Here is a 22,893-nt window from a genome sequence, read left to right on the forward strand (position 1 = left end):
AGGACTGACGAGGAAAGTGAAGGTTTCCTTCTATCCATAGAGCTAATCCTGCCCCTTCTACCACTATCAAATCCTTGAATCCCAAGAATAACATTTGCTCCTGAGATCACAAATATTTCCACTACTAGAATAAGGAAGGATTTGATGCAGTCTGGGGTATAGCCATGGATGATATAGATTGTGCATTGTGTAGTTCCCTGGGCCCTAGAGAGAACTTACATGTATATGTAATATATATAATATATATACATGTATACATGTAGCACTGTATCACTGTCCTCCCTTCCTTCATCAATTTGCTCGAGCGGGCCCAATAACATCTCCATTGTGAGTTTTGTTGTTACTGTTTTTGGCATACCAAATACGCCGCGGGTAGCTTGCCAGGCTTTGCCAAGCGGGCAAGATACTCTCGGTAGCTTGCCGGGCTCTCCGAGACGGGCGGAGGAATCAAACTCAGGTCAGCTGGGTCTGCTGCATGCAAGGCAAATGCTCTACCCTCTGTGCTATTGGTCCAGCCCCATGTATGCATGTATATGTAATATACTATATATATAGAGAGAGAGAGAGTGAGAGAGAGAGAGAGTCACTGTGAGATCACAGTTAACAGAGCAGTTTATTCTCAGGTTTCAGTCATACTATATTCCAACACCCATCCCTCCACCAGTATACATTTCCCACCACCAAAGGCCCCAGTTTCCCTCCCTAGTTTTCCGCCCCCCACCCCTAGTCTACCTTTATGTCAAGCCCTTCTCTCTCTCTCTCTCTCTCACTCTATCTCCCTCTCTCTCTCTCCCTAGAGAGAACTTTCTTTCAGAACCCTAGTATTTACATGGTCTGTTAAGGCAATTATCACTACTACCCTGACACAGAAAAGAAAACTAATGCTCTCACAGATTAAGTGAAGTGCAAGTCCACTCACCTGGTAAAAGTGGAACTGGGATTATAGTCCATATCTGATTCCAAAGCCACTATGTGTTCAATTATTTAGGTCACACAAAAGTTTCCAAGAGTATTTCTTTGTTAATTGTATTATTGATTCTTTTCTAATATGAGAACAATGTGTCCCAGGAGACTCAGATTCAATTAGCGTTGAGGACCCTCTTACCTACTCCTATTGCGCTCCTACATTCCACATGGGATCCCAGTCATGTTGACCCCTGCCCTGTATTCTCTTCCAGGAGCGCATACCTAGAAAAGACCCTTAGGATGTGCTATTTATTCATAATAGTTTCAAATACCAAAGATCTAACCCATATTCACCCAGGCTGATGGGCGCGACTATGCAAATGGACAGTGTTTTGTGCAATTAAAGGAACAATGACACTACAGGATGAAATTCAGTTTCAGTGGAACACAACATAAAGAAGTCAATTATCTAGCATTAATTATTTATTTGTGGACAATAACCATTGTGTGATCTACCCAAGACGGCGCTGCAGCATAGGACAAGAGGGAAGAAGTGGTTGTTATTGTCTGCTCATAATGCAGCATCAGATTGGACAAATTAACCCCTGTGACATTCTGTAAATACACATGGGCCTTTTCTATGAGTGTGGCCTGTGTACATACCCCCCAGAATACATCCAATTAATATGTTGTGAGTCTGTTAATCATGTTCCCTCAATGATCTGGACAGACCTGGCAATGCCAGAATGTGAATATATGAAAGAAAGGACCATTTTTTTGTCCTCTGGAGCCATGATGCCCATAACAGAACTGCAATACAGAGAGCATTCGACACAAACATTTTCTCAGGCTGCCATGTTAATGACAAACTGACACTCTTGAAATCATGTTAGTCTGGGGATTTCTTCCCAAGAAATTTGCTTTATGATGTCTATTAAAATCCATACACTGCCTAAAAAAGAAGATTCATCAGATATATAAGTCATTTTCATGATAATTTTTAAAATTACTATTCTTAAAACTTCCATAGAGACTGGAGTGGAAGAAAGAGAGATTGGTGGTTCTCAGAGGCTGAGATTGGATCTACCTTGAGAAGAATTTAATGTCAGTTGAGCAGTTTCTGTGTGCAGGAAGGTGCTTTATACATATTACTTTAAAACCTCAAAAAGAGATGTAAATATAAATAGCACCCTTTTTTTTTTTTTTTTTTTTTTGCTTTTTGGATCACACCTGGCGATGCACAGGGGTTACTCCTGGCTCTGCACTCAGGAGTTACTCCTGGCGGTGCTCAGGGGACCATATGGGATGCTGGGAATTGAACCCGGGTCAGCTTCGTGCAAGGCAAACGCCCTATCCATTGTGCTATCTCTCCAGCCCCTAAATAGCACCTTTTTAATAGGTAAAAAACACTAAAGGTTACAGCTAATAAACTGCAGGCTAAGATTCAAATTGAGACTCAGGACTTCTCACCACTGCCCTAAATCACCCTGTGAGGACAACTTGACCTCCCCAACACAGGCTCTGGTCTGACTATCCCAGGACCTATATTCCAAAGTCTTAATGCCAGAGCTGCAGCTGTCCATCTGCCTCCAGAGTTCTGGACCATGGCTCTGGATAGGATAGAAGCAAGGAAGACTGAAAATCCATTTTATCTAGTTCCACATTTTCCTGGTTTAAAATATTACACTATTTTGGATATCTTTGGGCTGGAACGATAGCACAGCGGGTAGGGCATTTGCCTTGCACGCAGCCAACGTAGCTGACCCGAGTTCGATTCCTCCGCCCTTCTCGGAGAGCCCAGCAAGTTACCGAGAGTATCTTGCCCACACGGCAAAGCCTGGAAAGCTACCCATGAGGTATTCGATATGCCAAACACAGTAACAAGTCTCACAATGTTACTGGGCCTGCTCGAGCAAATCGATGAACAATGGGAGGACAGTTACAGTGATGGATATCTTTGTAAATCACAGTGCTTCAATAAAAAATTAAAATATAGAATTTTAATATGTAAATATATTTTATGAATAAATAAAATATGTGAATATATATATAAGACATATGTATATAATTATATATATATATAATGATACTGCAACTGGCTTTCTGTTTCTTTATTTCTTCAGTGAGGTCAAGTGCTGGTCAGGGGAGAAAACTACGGACAAACTCCCTAAGACCACCAACACAGAGAGCCACAGTCCACACTTCTTAAATGAATGCTCCTCTTTTATAGCTCTCACAGCATGGCAGACATGTCTATGTTAAATCATCTGATGCACACATCAGCCCTGTTAAGTACTGTTAGTATCTCTGTTAAATGCCTGGAGGAACCAAGGAGCTGATAGTGTTCAGGAAATTGCATGAGGAACATACAGATCATAACAGGTAGTGCCTATCATTGAATCCCAACAGTCCTGTGTTCAAAGATGACCTGTCATTCATTTCACGAAAGACAACCATTCCAGGCCCCGAGAATGTCTCCTGAAAGAAGACATCTGGATAGAACTTATATGGAAGGGTATTTAAGATTCATATGATCCCTAACACTCAGCCTTGGGTTGGACAGAAAATTTTTAGTTAACTTTCTAATGGTGTTCTTGGGTCTCAATAGTAGGCGTGAACTGTATTTTTCACAATAACTTTGGGAGAACAGTTTATAACAACACCCTCATTCAGCTAACCCTGTCTTAGCAATCATTGAGCAAATATTTAACTTTTTCCTGATTTTTAAAAGCAACGCATCTCAAGAAAAAAAAATAAACGGGCCTCAAAAATAGAAGAAGAACACTTGCATTTGGTGGCAATACAGCAACATTGTATGTCTAAAGCATAAATATTTACAAAGAAAAAATACAGAAATTAATATAGGAAGTTGAGTTCTTTGTTTTCAATTGTGTGAGTGTGTGAATGTGTGTGCTTGTGTTGTAGGGAGGGTCACTGATAATCAAATCAAATAAAAAATCTTCTATTACAGAATAGAAAGGGTTTAGTTTAGCAGACTAAGGGTTTAGTTTAGCAGGTTTTAGCAGACACAGATTTGAAGGTAAGTAAAACAAGTGGAGGATGTCTGGGGTGAGATGATGGAAAAAAACTGACTTTTGATGGAGACCACTCACACTGTCACTGTTCTCCCATTGTTCATCGATTTTCTCAAGCGGGCCCAGTAACGTCTCCATCGTGAGACTTTGTTGTTACTGTGTTTGGCATATCGAATACGTCACGGGTAGCTTGCCAGGCTTTGTCATGCGGGCAAGATACTCTCGGTAGCTTTCCGGGTTCTCTGAGAGGGGCGGAGGAATCGAACTCGGGTCGGCCATGTTGGCTGCGTGCAAGGCAAACACCCTACCCACTGTGCTATTACTCTAGCCCTTGATGGAGACCATTATGCAATATTTACAGATGTCAAAGTAGAAAGCCATATACCTTAAACTTGTATCATCACATAAATCAATTTTATTTAAAAAAATTTAATGAGAAGCTAAACAAAGCTTTCCTCACTCAGAGTCTCTGCATAACACAGCCCAGTCCCACCCACCTTTTGCTGTGAATGTGGTATCCCCAATATCTTGTTGTAAATTTCTTTGTAGAAAAACAAAGTCATCTGCAGCTTCAGGAGCCTGGGGCTGGGCCAAAACCAAAGTCCAGATGGGGCAGACATGGTCCTGAGAAACTCACTGTGGGACTTACCGCTGACCCGGCAAGGGGATGGAGTCCAGGTGGCGTCCCCCAGGTAGTGCCATCATATTGATCCCAATCTGCAGCAAAGCCTGCCCACAGCGGTCTGGGCTCTGGAAAGAGAAGGCAGAGGCTCTGAGAGAGAAGGTGCAATTTCTTTCTCTCCTAGATCCTGTTCACAAGAAGTCATGGTAGCTATGGAGGAAAATCTCCCTGGTCTTCCTCTCCTTTGTGAGACGTTTTACACTTACTTGTCTTCACATTTGTAATGCAAGACTTGGTTCTAAGTCACCAGCCCACATTGAAAACCCTACAATCTTTATTTAGATCCCTATGGCAAACATTCACTAGACCCATTTTGTTTTGCACCAAATAATGGAAAACAGACCAGCAAATATTGCATACCCTTGAAAAGTATTCATGGTAGATCTGAAATTCACATTAATTTGGTTCTCTTATATTTCCTAGCTATAAACTATCATAAATTAGATGTGTTGACTTTGATTATGTTGAGAGACAGAACTCTGTTACAGGCACAGTGTTTGCTCCCCCAAATCCATTCAACTTCATCTTCAGCACATATATTTTCACACAAACTTCAGGTTATTTGTTCAAGAATAGGTATATGATTTAATTCAGACCAATGTAACATAATATTATTGCTTGAAGGAATTTGTTTCTTTTCCCTATCTCTGAGTTACAAGGATGAGACTATCCCTTCCTCCAGAAACTGAACCAGGAAGCACATCACTTCAAGACTGCAAGAGATTATCTCATGATCAAGAGAGCAGCTCCCTGAATAAAAAAGTAGGCATACATCATGTCTGCCCGGAGGGGAAAGGGTGTTGCCCCATTCGCCCTCTCTTCTCTGGAAAGAAGGATGGCAGCTGCATGGGAGCCTTGTGGACAGCAGGTATGAGCCGGGGGTGTGGGGGCGACTAAAACCTCATGGGAAGGGGAGCGTTCCAGTCCATCCTTCACGCCCTACCAAGGTCACCAGTTGCCCCCCACGAGCGGCTACCCAGCACAGCCACAGCCCCAGAAGCACAAGGACTTAATGCAGACCCCAGCAGCTTGGAGCAGAAAAGTGAAAGGACTATGCGTTAATCCAGGCCATCATGTCTGCCCAGAGGGGAAAGGGTGTTGCTCCCTTCCGCCCTCCTCCCTCTGGAAAGAAAGATGGCGGTCACATGGGAGCCTTGTGGACAGCAGGTATGAGCCGGGGGTGTGGGGGCGACTAAAACCTCATGGGTCAGGGGGCGTTCTGGTCCATCCTCCACGCCCTACCAAGGTCACCAGTTGCCCCCCACGAGCGGCTCTCCAGCACAGCCACGGCCCCAGAAGCACAAGGACTTAATGCAGAACCCGGCAGCTTGGAGCAGAAAAGTGAACGGACTATGCGTTAATCCAGGCCATCAAGTCTGCCGGAGGGGAAAGGGTGTTGCCCCATTCGCCCTCTCCTCTCGGGAAAGAAAGATGGCGGCCGCATGGGAGCCTTGTGGACAGCAGGTATGAGCCGGGGGTGTGGGGGCGACTAAAACCTCATGGGAAGGGGGGCATTCTGGTCCGCCCTTCACGCCCTACAGAGGTCACCAGTTGCCTCCCCACGAGCGACTCTCCAGCACGGCCACGACTCCAGAACACAGAAACCAATTTTTTAACTATATGACTTTCAGTAGAAATACTTCCAGGGTCAATAGGTAAAATAGCAGAAATCCAAAACCAACATTTAATTCTTGAACCCAGCTGTAGAAAGCAAATCACTTCACAATGCTTTTTCAGCATGTCTGATTTGGGGGGGGGGGGTAAACTCTAAATAATAGTGGTGAATCTTTTCTTGAAACAGTGAATCTAATCAAAGCAGATAGAGTGTTAACTAGAATTCATCTGCCTCACAGGGACTGGGAGGGGTGGGGGTGGGGTTTTATTGGGGTTCTTCGTGGTAAAAAATAAGTATTGGTAAAGGAAATATGTTTGATATTTGCATGACTGAGACCTAAACCTGAAAACTTTGTAACCTTTCCCACAGTGATTCAATAAAAAAAAAAGTAGGCATAAACTAGTATCTGTGTCCCTGATCACAGAGCCATCATATCAGCCAACCCTAACATCTGGCCCATCTCTTCAGGCTTCTTGTTATGTAAGACAGTAGTGCTTTTACTATTTCACTCATGTTTAAGAGAGTTTTGTTTTGTTCAACCCGAAGCAGCGCAGCTGGAAAAAGTGAACCAGATTGGAGGTTTCCAGTCTTTGTACTAAGTCCCATTTAGCTCACCTGGTCCTCAAAGTTTGGACCAAGAAAATGGCCTCCTACTCCTTCATCCACAAAATTACTCACTCCTTGGTTTCCTCTTGTGTTCCCAGTCCCTGCCTCATCCCTCCCTCTCCGCCAACTTCTCTCTGAGACTCTGAGGAAGCACCCCCACCAATGAGCATGAGAAAAGCAGATTTCAAGACATTCAAAGAAAATACAAATATGAACTTGTGGAAAAATACAACTGTGGAAAGATACCATCAAAAATCAGGAGAATAAAACTTGTATTCCATGACTATAAGTGACTCTTCAAAGAGCGGAGGAGGACTTCCGGTAAGAGAGATGTAGCAGAACACAAAAGCCCTTCTGATGCTTGGGATAAAAAAATGAAAGAGCCCATCTGAAAAGTAAGCGGGGGGCAAGGTGGGGGGAGGCACTTACTGGAAAGTTTAGGGAGCCTGGACTAAACTAGGACATACACTAATTGCAAAAACTCATGTCGTGCCTACTTCCTGGTTTGAGGGACTTGCTAGACTAATAGTCCTATAAATGCAGGGACACTCGCCTCCATATTCTTGGCACTGAATCAAAGGCTAGGCAGCTAGCAAGTCATTTATGTGCCTGTTTAAAGAATTAGTGGGATAATTTTTTAAATACATTTTTATCAAGTCCAATTTCTTTATTTGAAACTGAAAATAGTTTCTATTTTGTGAAATTATTATGATAATAACATAAGACGGGAAATCTAGACATAACAGACCAGGATGTGAGCTAAGTAAATAACACCTATGATTATTACTATTATTTTTATTATTATGCACTGACAGTCTATTGTGTGCTCAGCTCTAAATTAGTTATGTTAAGGGAGATGCAGAAATTGAAAATAAGCAAATAAAAGACATAACACAATGATCACACACAATGAATGCTTATTATCACCAGGAACATTGCCACTGTTATGTCCATCATTATTATTATCATTAAGGAGATGTATTTTTGGAACTTGGTCTATCAGTAACTGAAAAAGAAAAAGCTAGAAACAACAGAAAAAAGAGAACTTTTCCTTTTGTATATGTTTGACTAGAGAACTAGATAGGAAATAACAACTTCTCAAAGTTAATGCTTTGGATGTGATCAGGAGTTGTGATTTTTCTTCTATCACAGAAAAGTGGGACGAGTGATACTATTCAAGAGAGAATTAAAACATGAGACAGATGAGGAGGCAGAAACAAGAAGGAAACTCCAAGTTCCTTTAAAGAGGGACATAGTGTTCTGTGATGCTCAGGTTGTGGGCACCTTCAGGTTGTGGCTGAAGAAAATTGTCATGAGCATAAGTTGAATGCAAATAGATAATTATGAATTTCTTAAGAAGTAGACTATAGAGCTGTAGAAAGAGTATAGCTCTAAGGCATTTGCCCTGCATATGGCCCACCTGGGTTCAGTTCCTGAGCACAGAGTCAAGAGTTAAGGCCTGAGCACCCTACTTCCCCAATCCACCCAAAGAATAGTCTATAGCAGCACAGTGTGGAGTCTATACAATTTTAGCACTTATTCATAATCAATGATCTGTGAGTCCTTGAGACAGAAAAATGAACACAAATAGTCACTGGCACACAGAAGAAATGAGCCACATGCAAAAGATCTACTATCCTTTTGCCCCAGAGCTTATTGGGTTCTGAGATGAGGGGAATACAATAAGCTGGATATATCCTGGGTTGGTGAAAGCTCCCTTGGTGAAATATCCTTCATAGCTCTTTCACCCAGAGCTTCCCAGAAGGTAGTCCAGGCAATCTACCAACTAACAAAACCTTGGTCCAGGCTCTCTGAAAAATGCCATGTTTCTTGGGAACTCCTGGGCTACATCTGTGTCACTGTCCCATTCTCAGACTTCATTATTTATACCTGCCCCTTTCTTCAAGAGGACAGATATCAAACTCCTTGATATCTGAAACTGTATCTTAACGGGTGCAAGACAGGGCACCCGACCTCACAGTGACCTGCATGGCTGAAAGCTGGGATTGAGAATCAGATTAGATCTCAAAGGAGTCACAGCTCCTATTCACTGAGGCTGAGCTCTAAGAGGCTATCTGGAAAGTGAGACAGGTAATATCAAGTGTTTAACCCCAGGGATGTTTGTAAAGAGCCTCTAACAACAACAATGATGCTGATGCTGATGATGATGATAGCAGTTAACATTTATTGAGTGTGCACCCTGAGTCCTGCAGGCACTGTTCTAAATGCTTCCTGTAACATTAACTCATTTAATGACATCACCACCCCTTGTTACAGAACCAAGACCTCGGAAATTCAGAGGAAGTACATCCATTGCCCAAGGCTACACATCGATTCATAGCCATTCGGTTTAATGACCGGAAGTGGGGTGCTGGAACAGGTGAAGATCATGAGGAGCAACAAACAAGCTCCAAGTGTCCAGGGGTGGTTAACAGGCAGTCTGGCTCTATTCTAGGACACCAATACCTCTCCCCACTTCTTCCACCGTCCCACCACTGCTCCTGTCTTCCATACTGGGAGTCTTCCAGATCCATTTAGTGTTGACCCTCAATCATAGTAAATCCAGGACAGTCTAATTGGAAGAGGAAGAGGAAGAGGGCATAGACATGTGTTCTGCTGCTTGGGTGCCCTACCTTTGGGGAGAGTTGCATGGATGGAGCACAGATCAGGAAGGAAACTCCACAGTCCCAGCACATCAAAACCTCGGAGAGTCAAAAGCTGTATAGAGAGAATTATCCAGGATGCTGCCCTGAGCCTGGCTTGTTCCACAAAGCCAAGATGCAGAATAGAACACCCCCATTGCTACATGGCAGGTCATGGATAGATAAGAAGTTGTCCCCCAAAGTCCCCATCCCTTCACCCCACTGCCTGTGTCTATACTGGCATGCATCAAATGCTGGAGTCTGAATTCAAGTCCTGACTGTGTGCCTCATGCATACACAACTGTATGCGGATGAGGTTTTCTTGACAGCTGCATGATGAGGAAGGAAAAGATCACTCGCCAAAATCTCTGAGAGCTCAGAGAACAGAATGAGACTAAGTGCTGGGCACAGCAGAGTTCTCAGAGAGAAAGTGTCCTTCTTTAGGAAAAGAGGAGTTGGGAAACACTCATCAGGTCAGAGGTGCTCTTTTGCCCTTGAAAGAGATGAAACAAGCACATTTAATAGTGGGCACTCTGGGGAAGAGGGTGGTGCTGGATTGCGTTATGCATGAAACCCTATCATTAACAATGTTGTAAACCACAGTGCTTAAAATACAAAGTTAAAATTTTTAAAAACAAGTGAGCCAGAAAGTTATACCCTATCCACCCCCTGCACCCCCAATGCTTTCTAATTTACTGGAAATTCTGCCCAGTTTCTGCTGCCTATTTTCTCTAGCACTCACGTCTGTCCCTCCCCACCCGGTGTGTCTAGTTTACAAGAAAGATTTGAAACCTTAAATGTCTCCAATTTAATTCAATGCCCGCTGTGACAACCGCCCATTTGGACCGCTCATTTGGGCTCCTACTTCCCATTAAAGCAGCCCTTGCTCTCACCTCTATTTGACTAACAAGCCAGCTCGAGCTCTGGAGGAAATGGAAACTATTTACAGTAAATTATTCCATTAGCACCAGGAGCAAGGGAGGCTTCTGCCCTGTCTAATGGGACCATCCAAGTACAGCTCACGGCAGAGTTGGGATTGTTTAATCTGCAGAATCCATTAGGGCTGTCAATAGGGGCAGGACAGTAAATATTGTGAAAAGCAGTTAAGCTCCAGCCCCAGCAGCACCAAATACAGGGAGGAGGCAGCTGGGGGTGGGAGAGGAACAGAACTCTGACAAGTACCACATTTTATGATCCCCTACTACCTCATTATTCCTCCTCTGTAGATGCGATCTCCATGGTAATTAAACAATTAACTGTGAAATTAATGGTTTAATGCCTGTCTCCCCTGAGAATGCCAGGCAGGGATTAAAGATCTCTGCCGTGCCTTGCTGTGTCCACCTATACCCTGTTCTACCACAGTACCCAGTATTGAGGGGTCAGTGAACACAAGTGGATGTTGAGGGAGATCTAGGGAGTTCTATGAAGAAAGAAGCAGTCATGCAAAGTTTCCTAAGGAAGAAGCCCAGATCTGCCCCTGGAAAGAAGTACGTGGAAATAGCAAGGGAGAGAGAAGGGTTTGGAGGAAGTATGCAAGCAGGAAGAGCTTGTGGCAGACACAGAATCATGAGTACATATTAGATCAGAGAGCTGCAGTTCTTTCTAAAAGGTTGCAGTACCCTGATCTGGTAACAGAGTATAAAACTAATGATCCCACTGGCAAGAGAAAGCAGGAGAGATGACTCAAAGGGCTGAGTCCTTGCTTTGCACAAAAAGATTTCATCTCACTGCCACCTGGTATCAGAGCATCACCCTGACTACTGAGCTTGCTGTAGACCATGAGTACTACCAGGTGCCTCCCCCAACACCCAAAAGAAAGCAGAAAGAGAGTAGCAGGGGCTTCTTTTTAAATGAGGGCACATCTGCACTGGACCTTCCATGCAGGATTCAAATGTAGTAAGTGAAGATGGCACAGTTAGAGAGCAGTGCAAGTCCTGATAAGGAAACCAGAAAATGCAGCAAGTTTTCAGGGATCCAGGTCTCTTCCAGGTCACTGCAAGATGCACGAAGGAGCTTGTTTGTGTGGAGAGCCATGGACAACCGTGTTTGAGTAGGGCAGTGTGTGTGTGGTAGGGGCCGAGGGGGTGAGTGATTGAAGTAGAATTTCAACTTCAGTAGTGACCAGGAGAGTGGGTAGGCTCCAGGGAGAGAGACAGAGGTCTGTTTCAGAGGCTGGCCAAAGATCCCAGGAGGCATATGAACACTCAGGCTGGCTAAGTGGCAACCTGGGCTCTGGCATTGCATGGAAGATTACAATGGGTTCTAGAAGGAAGTGACACTGTTTTGCTCCCCCGACCCAGGGTCTCTGTCTGACCTGTGTGTGTGTGTTGGGGGAAAAGGAGGAGAAACGGTCATCAGAAATACTTCATTCTTGCTGCTAAAAGTAGTCAGCATCATTCTGTAGCAATCAGATACTTTACAATCCCTCACTCCTTGGGGAGGCATAAGAAGCCAAACCAGCAGCCACCCAGCCTTGATAAACAGACCAAGTCTCATGAAATATAAAGCACTCTGTCTCCCTGGAGCAAGTTCTGATGGTCCTCACAGTTGTCAGGTGACAGCCATCAGGGCTCACTGAAAGGGTCTTGTTCCCTTGGCCAGAAAATTGTGCTGGCAGGCCTAGGACTGTCTCAGGAGGAGAAACTGCCAAGGCCCCAGCCCCACTCCTCAATTCTAGGACCAAAATCATTTCGGCAAAGCAGAAATGAAAGCCCCAGACTACCAGATTCACAGGGTGCATCTACTATCTAGATCTAAAAGAAAACAGAAATCCCATTCTGCATTAAATAGATCTGTGAACCTGACAGGAATTAGACTACAAAAGAATATTAACTCCAAGCCTCCTTCTCAGAGGAGCTCACTAGGACTATAATCTTTGTAGTATTAGACTTAGAAAGAGGCCTTAGTAAAAACTCCCTTATAATCATTATGGCAACAAAAATAATAGTAAAAACAATGATGCACAGCAAAAGACAGAAATCACTAATTGAGTGTTAATCACGCGTGAAGCATTATTTTAAATGCTGTACGTGGAATTTTCAAAATAACCAATTATTATCATTATCCTCATTTTTTTCCAAAAGCAGAAACTGAAGCACCAAGAGGTAAACAGTGGACCAATGGAGAGACATGTTCAGACACAGGAAGATACTGGTTCAAGGTCACACAGCAATCTGAGCTATAATTAGGACCTGAACCCAGGTCTTTTCATCCTCCCCAACTCCCATGGACAGCAATGCAACTCCATCTGTAAGCCATGGGCAGTTATCTCTACTTTTTCTGCCTTACTGTGGTGATCAACCACAGAAGAATAGAGTGTGGGAGGAAATTCCAGGGATTACTGGTATGACCTGACTCAGTCTTCTAGTGGGACAGATGAGCATGTTGTCACTGAGGTACTTGTAAGTTCTCCAAGGCCAAAGAGAAAGGATTCTAAAGTGTTCATACTGAGGCCCATGAGCAGAGAGCCTGAGACAACCACTCATCCTTGAAATACTTTCCACTTGTCAGCACAAGGGAAACGCAGTACCAGCATCTGGAAGTGGACCCTGAGCTGGTGTAGAAGGTAACTGGAGGCCAAAAATTAAAATAACAACAACAACAACAGAAAACTGTTCTGGGACAGGGGTGGGGAACAGGTGGGGAGGGTGGCAGGAGGGAAACTGGGGACATTGGTAATGGGAAATGTACAGTGGTGAAGGGATGGGTATTGGAATAGTGTATGGCTGAAACCCAATCATGAACAAACTTGCAACTATCTGGTGATTCAATTTCTAAAACAATTAAAAATAAATTTCAAAATATTGAAGGCAGAGATAAAGTACAGGTTTTGCATATCCTCACTCCCATTCTTCTCAAATCCTAGGCCCCACATGTGGCCCTCTAACACTGCCAGGAGTTACTCCTGATAACAGAGCAGGAATAGCCCCTGAGCACCAGTGGGTGTGGCCCTCTAGACCAATCCAGCAAGAAATACAGCAAAAAGGAACTGTTACTCAGACCTCAAAAACTTTAGATGAAAGCTGCCTCCAAGGGTACCTAGGATTAGGCCAACTCCCCTACTTCACACACCCACTTCCAGAGCTCTTTTGACTGAAAGTGCAAATTCGGAGTCAGGCTGCCTGGATTCAAATGAAATTTTCACAACTCTATGAGTTGGACATCAGTCATCCTTATCTGTAAAGCAGGATACAGTCTAAGGAGAAATGTGAGATCACATATGAAAAGGCACACAGAGGTGCTTGAGCGAAAGATTGGTTCTGTACATGACTATGCTTGCAGTTGGGAGGCAGCCAGACAAAGGTAGCCAAGCATTTTGCCACCTCCTGAACCAGCTGTCTAACTAGTCAACTGGTTTTCACTCCAACTTTTAATCATCCTTTTTTACTTTCTAACTTTTCTGAGTGTGAATGTTAGCCAACTGCCTGAAGGTTCCTTAGCCTCGGTTTGCAAAAGTGAAGAGAACTTTCTCATTGGGCTCAGGTCCCAGGATGCTAAAATTAACAATCAGGATACTTTAGGCTAATGACTTACTGGCCATGGCTGCCATCAATAGACATAACTCTCAGATAAAGGCCATTAGAGGAAATTGAATAGCTCCAATATGGCGAAAATTTGGATACGCCTTGTTTCATAAATCACTCTCAAGGTTCATACTGGCCAAGCTATTTCTCTCTCTGAGTCATAATGAGGACCCAAGTTGAGGGGTCTATGTACCCTTGGAAAAGAGGACATACAGCAGACTTCTACAGTCTTTTTAGCTACACATCTATATTTTTTTCCTTATTTCTAAAGTCATGGTAGATGATAGTGCTATGTCATAACCATAATTTAGTGCTATGTCATAACCATAATTTAATCCACTCTGACTTTATTTCCTCCCCAAACTTTTCTAAGATTCTTCATAATACTAGATAATATTTGGAAAGTAGAATGATGAGGTTTTTGAACATCCAAAAGTCAAGGATTGGGATTGCAATTCTATTTCTATCTCCTATTAGATATCTCTGATCTCCAAGATCTTCATAAGCAAATGGAAATAAAAATTCAAGGGTTCTTGTGAAAAACACATAAGATTATATAGCCTGCAACATCCATAACAGTAGGTGAAACAATATCATATGCCCAGAAGTTTTATACCATAAAGCTATACATGATATTCCCTTTGTATCTAATGGCAAAATCAATTCCTACCCAGTTCTCAAGATTCCCTATCCACTGAAGGGTATTAAAATCCAGAACAGATTAAATAAAGTGAAAGAATAAAAACCTCCCAGAGAAAAGAAATTAATAAAGAGTTGGGGCAGATATATCATTATTTATATAAGCACAAATAACAGCACTAAGACATTTTCTGTGATTAATTACATTGGCTCTAAAGAAATAACATCCCAGTTTATACCTTGCATAACCAAAATAATATGGAACTTTCTAAAGAGACTGCAGACTGAATCAGAATCTTGCCGTAGTCACCATGGCGAAGGATCTCATGAGCTCTTTAATAAAAATGAACCTAAGACAGAGAACCAGAGACTACTCTTTGGTCACTCTATGTAAACAGAATAACTCAGAATTTGAGCATTTTCACTCTCAGAAAACCACCATAGCATCTTTAGATCACGAATCTTTATATTGAGGTATGGTACTATCAGGTGCAGGGACCAGATGGTCTGCATATGACCAATGAGTTAATTAATGGAGGCACAGAAGGACTCAAACAAGAAAAAAGATCACATTCAAAAAATGCTGTGTTATCAAAGCTCATTTTTGTCTAATACACCACATGTCTCAAAAAGCATCCAAATAATGTGTTGCATCATGACTAACAGAGTAGGAGTTAATTAATACAACTAATTTTAGTCCATAGTGTTCCATGGCTCTTCAGGCTCTTCAAAAACATCTTGATCTTCCATAATTCTATGCATTTTACATGGTGGTATCACAGCACACCCAGCATTAAATCCCTCCAATTCTGTTCTTCTAACCCCAGGTAATGCCCATATTTCAGGACTCAGCTCTAATATTATCTCACCTCACCTGAGACACTATTCTAATCTATTATAATTTCAACCATTCTAATCTATTATAATTTATCACTCTAAAAAGTTATCTAGGAATAAAGATGACTAAAGTTCTTGAACCAATTTTATATTATATTGCAAAGTTAAATGTAGCTTTAACACGTATGTTATATTTTTTATAGTATACTTTATTAATGTTTCCTCTCTCTTCTTTGTGTCTATACTGGAAAGCCACATATTTCAGGTAAAAAGATGAAAGATCAATCCTGGATCATAGTTTGAAATAGAGTCACTCAACTCACACCAGCCCGTGGGGCATGCAAGAAATAAACATAATTTATCATATGTTAAGTCACCAATATTTTGAAAATTGTTGACTGGAGTAACTAGTCTTAATCAATTTAGTTATTTATCACATAAATTCGGTCACGGTCCTCCCGTTGTTCATCGATTTGCTCGAGCGGGCCCAGTAACGTCTCTATCGTGAGACTTGTTGTTACTGTGTTTGGCATATCAAATACGTCACGGGTAGCTTGCCAGGCTTTGCAGTGTGGGTGAGATGCTCTGGGTAGCTTGCTGGGATCTCTGAGAGGGGTAGAGGAATCAAACTCGGATCGGTCATGTTGGCTGCATGCAAGCCAAATGCCCTACCCGCTGTGCTATCACTCCAGCCCATCACATAAATATTTTATTAAATTAAGTTCATTTTTCTATCTTCCTCAGTCTTGGAAGAGATGGTAGAATTTTTTCTGTTTATTCACAATGCTCTACACATTAAAAAATTCATGTACAATGCAGAGTCCAGAAACTGATAAGGTGAAAGTGAGATGTAATAAATGCTTACAAACATTTAATTTCCTATCAATTTTGAAGGAGTCTGTTACTTAACCACTGTCTTATCTCTCATGTGCATTCATTCATAATAGTAGCTAAAATTTACTACAGATAAGTTCAAGATGCATGGTTTTTATATTTTAACATCAAAAACTTGAATGTATGTTTCACTCAATAGCCTCATGGCACATGACAGTTTAATTGAAATAATATTTTCCTTTTTATGAAGTAACAATAAAATGTATGACATTTAAAATTCAATGAAATATCGTATTATGTGTTTAGCTATGCGTCAAACATTTTTATAAAAGCTTCATTACTTAAATACACATTTATCAAAATCACAAAATAATCAGTATTATATTATTTTCATTTTAAATATGTGTAAATTAAGACCCAAAGAAATTAAATAACTTGCTAAGGTACACATCCAGTAAACTGAATGGTGATAAAGATAACACCATCTCTCAAGGTACTTCATACCATGCATCTATTCTTCAGCACATGATTTTCAATAGACAATCGAATTCTTTACTTTGCATATATGTGTTACATTAACTTATTTAAATACTATGATTTACATCATTGTGTACAGTATGTTTTCAGACTCACAGTGTTCCCACTTCCTCATATTCCCTTCCCTCTCTGACAGACATCAGATTCCCTCATAGCCTCTGTCCTGACTCCTTGATAGATACGTTTTAAGTTCAATTGTAATTTGGATCCCATACTTACTGGAATGTTGAGTCTAGTATATATTATTGAGTATATGTATATACATATATAGGCATATATATACATATATATAGGCATATATATATACATATATAGGCATATATATACATATATAGGCATATATATACATATATATATACATATATATACATACATATATATATACATATACATATATATACATATATATATATCACTAGCTATATACCGGTTTATACATATACTTTGTTTTTCCACTACAGAGGACCCAAGGTCACTGACCTTGCCAATACTTTATATCTAGTCCTCCATTTCTTGTTTTCCCCTCTCCATTTCTCTCTTTCCTTGGCATTTTTGATCTTAAAGTCTAGAAACTGTCTTTTTCCTACTCCTGCTACTTACCATTTCCTATACATGTTATTCTATGTAGCACACATTAGTGATAACATATGTTATTTGTCCTTGCCCTTCTGATTTACTTCACTTAGCACAAAAAAGTTGTAGTTAATTGCATGATTTCATTATTTCTTATGGCTGCATAGTATTCCATTTATTTACTACAACTTGTAGTAAATAAGTATAACTATTATGTATACTTACTACATGCATATTTACTATAACATATACGTGTTTATTTACTACAACTTTATTATTCAGTCTTCTGTTCTTTAACACCTGTCTTTTCCATAACCTGGCTATTGTATTATGTGCTGCCCAATGCCAAACCTCAGATATATGGACAGCTAATGTATCTATAGCTCTATGCAGGGGGAAAAAGGAAGAAACAAGGTTTGTATCACTCATCTTACATAAAAGTCAATTCAAAGTTCATCAAAGGTCTTAAGATTAAGCCAGATTACATAAAATACATTGAGGAAAATATAAGCAGAACAGTCTAGGATTTGAACCTCAAAGCTATTTTCAACCATATGATTCTGTTGGCAAAGACAACAGAAGTTTCTGCATAGCAAAAATAAATACAGAATAAGTTAAAAGACAACATACTGATTGGGAGGAAAATATTTACACACAATACTTCAGATGAAGTGTTAATATCCAAGATATACAAAGCACTCACAAAGATCAGTATTAATAAATCCAACAACCACATTTTTAAAATGAGTTGAAATGAATAGACATTTCTCTTAAAATGTCAATTTCTAGTTTTTTGAGGAATTCCCATATTTTTTTCCACCAATAATGGATGAGAGTCCCTTTCTCCCCACATCCGCGCCAGCACTGGTTGTTATTCTTTTTGATGTGTGAAAATCTGTGATGTGAGATGATATCTCATTGTTATTTTGAGTTGCATCTCCGTAATGATTAATGATGTAGAGCATTTTTCATGTGCCTTTTAGTTATTTGTATTTCTTCTTTGACCAAATTTCTGTTCATTTCATCTCCTCATTTTTTGATGGGGTTGTATGTCTTTTTCTTGTATAGTTCTACCAGTGCCTTATATATCATTGATATTAACCCCTTATCAAATGAGTATTGGGTAAATAATTTTTCCCATTACATGAACTGTCTTTGTATGTTGGTCACTGTTTCTTTCAAGGTACAGAAGTTTCTTAGTTGTATGAAGTCCCATTTGTTTATCTTTGCTACCATTTGTTTGGTCAGTAGTGCTTAAAGATGCCTTTAACGTCAATGTCACAAAGGTTCTGCCTACATTGTCCTCCATGTACCTTATGGTTCTAGGTCTGATATTGAGACTTTAACCCATTTTTATCTAAGCTTTGTGCCTAGCATTATAAAAAGGCCTGAGTTCATTTTTTTGTACATGTAGCTGCTCAATTTTCCTAGTATCACTTAAGAGCCTTTCCTTGCTCCATTTCAAATTTTTCTTCTTTATCAAAGATTAAGTATCATATATTTGATCACTCATATATTAAGTGATTATATATTGTATCATGATATTCAACTCTATTTCATTGGTCTGCTGGTCTGTCTCTATTCTAATACCATACTGTTTCAATTACAACTACTTTGTAATACAGTTTGAAGTTGGGGTAGTTGATATCTTCCATCTTCATTTTCAGTAGTGTTTGATCTATTTCTTTGAAAAATGTGATGAGTATCCTTACAAAGACTTCATTGAATTGTATAATGCTTTGGGGAGTATTGTCATCTTGACAAGATAAATCCTCCCAGTTCATGAGCAGGGGATGTGTCTCCATTTCCTCCCATATGACCCAGCAACACCACTTCTGGGAATATACTACAGGGTCTTAAAAACACAACATAAACACCATCTGCAATTCTATGTTCATTGCAGCACTATGTACATTAGCCAGAATCTGGAAGCAACCTGAGTGACCAAGAACAGGTAACTGGATAAAGAAACTATGATACACAGCCACCAGGTAAAATGAAGTCAGAAAATTTGCTTATAAATGGATGGACATGTAGAGTCTCATATTAAATTAAACGAGTCAAAAGGATACCAACAGACATTAACTGGCAACAAACATCTGTGGGATATTTTTAAAAGTTTGAGACTAATACCCATGGACAATAGATACAAGGTCCAGGTGGACTGGTCCATGAATAAAATCTTGCCACAAGTGGAAGAGCAGGGGGAAGGCAATTAAGATAGACAAGTGACCTCTATGACAATGATAGTTGTAAATATTCACTCTTGACAAGATCTGAGTGCTGAAAGTAGGTAAAGGGATGTACATGATAATCTGTCAGTACCTGTATTGCAAACCATAATTCCCAGAAGAAAAGAGAGAGAGAAAGAAGAAAAATTTCTGCCTTTGAGGCAGGCTGGGGGGAGGCGGGAAGAAAACTGGGTTGGTATTGGAACATTGTATAACTGAAACCCAATCATGAACAACTTTGTAACTGTGTATCTCATGGTGATCCAATTTGAAAAAAAATAAAGACAGATAAATGGCCAATAAGCATATAAATAGGTGTTTCATCATCACTTATTATTAGGAAAATTCGAATTAAAATGACAATATCACCTCCACCAGTGATATGACACATATCAGAAAGAATAGGGGCAAATTTTGCTGGTGGGGATATGGTTAAGAAAGATCTCGAATGCCTGACTTGTGGAAATGTCTAGGTCAGTCCTTATGAAAAACTTTAGGGAGATTCCTCACAAAAGCTAGAATAGAGCTACCATATGATCTAGCAATCCCACTGCTTGATATCTACACATAAGACAAAGAAACATTTATTCTGAAATATGTATGCATGGCTATGCACATTTCAGCACTTAGTACAATAGCCAAGTTATGGACCCTTTTCTTATAGAGAAAGCTCTCAAACAAATTTTATGTTCAGCAGCATGATAGACAAGATATTCTTAAAAACTTCTCCAAGAGAATAATTTTGAAGGATTGATTAAGAAATCCTTAATATTTTTAAATGCATCATTGAGTTGTCAAACTGAAACTTGGTGAGACCAAAATCATGAATGAGGAATAAACAAAAATTAAACGTAAATTTTGCCTTGAGAATATCATTTTATTCCCTATGGTCTCTTTCACTTTGTGTGTATATGGAGCAGGGCAGACAAGAGTCAAAGTTTAGGAACTATCCAAGGGAAATAATCAATGATGATTGTCAAAACCCCAGAAACTCAGAAAACTAAATAAGAAATAAAATCTTCTGTGTACTAGGTGTTTGCAAGAAAAATGATCTCTTCCAGCCTCAGTACTTGATAAATGGAAGCAAAAGTTCTTCTGATAAGTTCATAATATGAACTCCTAATTTAGGCTTAGGTGACAAAACTTCACATTATTTTTATTAAAGAACCTAGAAATAAGTGTCAAGAAATAAAACAAAGACTGTATTACCAAGCACATGTGGTGGTGGTGTGGTGTGTGTGGGGGGAGGGGGAACAAATAGAACTTTTATAAGGAGATAAAATTAAAATTATAAAATTACAAAAATCTTAAAAGTATAAATTTATTGTAAATGATGGAGAATGTGCACTGGTGGAGGGATTGGTACTGGATCATTGTATAACTGAAACCCAAGCACAAAAATTTGTAAGTCTACAACTGTACCTCATGGTGTTCCACTAATAAAAAATTTTTTTTAAAAAAGTGTAAATTTATTAGTTAGATTTAATCACAGCTAAAGAATGGGCGTTTGGGGCTGGAGCAATAGCACAGTGGGTAGGGAGTTTGCCTTGCACACGGCTGACCGGAGTTCAATCCCCGGCATCTTGTATGGTCCCCCAGGCATGGCCAGGAGTAATTCCTGAGTGTACAGCCAGGAGTAACAGGAGTAACTCCTGTGAATCACCAGGTGTGTCCCAAAAAGAAAAAAAAAGAATGGGCGCTATATTAAAAGACAAAGCAAAGTATTGAAAATTTATTAATATAAAAAAGAAAAAAATAACAGAATAAAAGCTTAATAAATAAAAATCAGTTTAATAAATATTAAATCAATTTACAAAAGGAAATAAAGAATGGGATAGAAGGTTTGGAACTGAATGATAGTCAAGAAATCCTGACTGATAAAAAAATTGAGAATTTTGCAAAAAACAACTTCTATTTTTTTGTTTGTTTATTTTCCACTTCACTTTTAAAAATATTGAAGCAGTGTGAGTTACAGAGTTATCTATCTTTTTTCTTAATTTTTTTATTTAAAAAATTTTTAATAGTGAGACATCATGAGGTACAATTGCAGACTTACACATTTTTGTGCTTGGGTTTCAATTATACAGTGATCAAATATCCATCCCTCCTCCAGTGCCCATTTCCCACCACCACGGATCCCAGTATCCCTCCCACCCCCCACCCCCCATCCCACCCTGCCTCTGTGGCAGGGCATTCCCTTTTGTTCTCTCTCTCTTATTGGGTGTTGTGGTTTGCAAGAGAGGCAATGGGTGACAATCATGTTTCGTCTACAGTCTACTTTCCGCATGCTTCTCCCATCCTGGGAGGATCCTCCCAACACCTTTATTTGGTGTTCCCTTCTTTATCTGAGCTCCCTTTTCCCCCTAGTATGTGTGGTTGGCCTCCAAGCCATGGAGTAAAATTCCTGGTACTAATCTCGGCCATTCTTGGGTGTTAGTCTCCTATTTTGTTACTTTATGTTCCCCAGATGAATGCAACTTCCTATGTCTATCCCTTTCTTTCTGAGTCACTTTGCTTAACATGATACTTTCCATGTAGTACCACTTGTATGTAAATTTTGTGACTTCGTCTTTTCTAGCAGCTACATAGTATTCCATTGTGTAAATGTACCAAAGTTTCTTTAACCAGTCATCTGTTCTCGGGCACTCAGGTTTTTTCCAGATTCTGGCTATTGTAAAGAGTGCTGCAATAAACAGACAATTGCAGATGTCACTTCGACTATACTTTTTGCCTCTCTGGGATATATTCCCAGGAGTGGTATTGCTGGATCAAATGGGAGCTCAATTTCTAATTTTTTGAGAATCGTCCATACTGAAAAAACAACTTCTAAATCAAGGAATTCTAATGAGACCGAAAACAGGAAAAATGCAACTCATAAGGTTAAAGAACAAAAAGAAATAGTTTTGAAACTAACCAAAGAGAAAGAAAAAAGAAACTACATTGGCATGAGAGTACTTACTAGCCACAATGAAAGTCACAGAAAATGGAGAAATATGTGATTTCAGAAAATGATTGTCCTTAAGTTATCTATCCATGGAAATTCTTTCAAGAATAAAGGTGAAAATAAAGATATTTTAAAGCAAAGACAAATGCTGTCCTAAAGGAAATTCAAAATGATTGATTTGTGAGAAAGGAAAAAAGTCTAAGTTTAAAATACTGAATGTAGAGTCATAAAGTGATGACTAAAACAAGTTTAAGATTTCTAAACTTTGCTTTGTTTAAAGAGGAGGAAA

The 22,893-nt window shown here is 40.0% G+C and overlaps 1 protein-coding gene across 1 annotated transcript in view; it reads right to left on the reverse strand.

Moving 5' to 3' along the window:
• Positions 1-22,893, reverse strand: part of INSC (INSC spindle orientation adaptor protein) — a 143,168-nt gene that overhangs the window by 85,085 nt on the left and 35,190 nt on the right. Inside the window, exon 2 of the mRNA XM_056116094.1 lies at positions 4,591-4,691. Coding sequence (XP_055972069.1) covers positions 4,591-4,646 — 56 coding nt within the window. The 5' untranslated portion in view covers positions 4,647-4,691. The remainder of the gene's footprint in view (positions 1-4,590; positions 4,692-22,893) is intronic.

The sequence above is a fragment of the Sorex fumeus genome, unplaced genomic scaffold, assembly GCF_029834395.1.
Source record: "Sorex fumeus unplaced genomic scaffold, SorFum_2.1 ptg000030l, whole genome shotgun sequence".
NCBI classification, from domain to species: Eukaryota; Metazoa; Chordata; class Mammalia; order Eulipotyphla; family Soricidae; genus Sorex; species Sorex fumeus.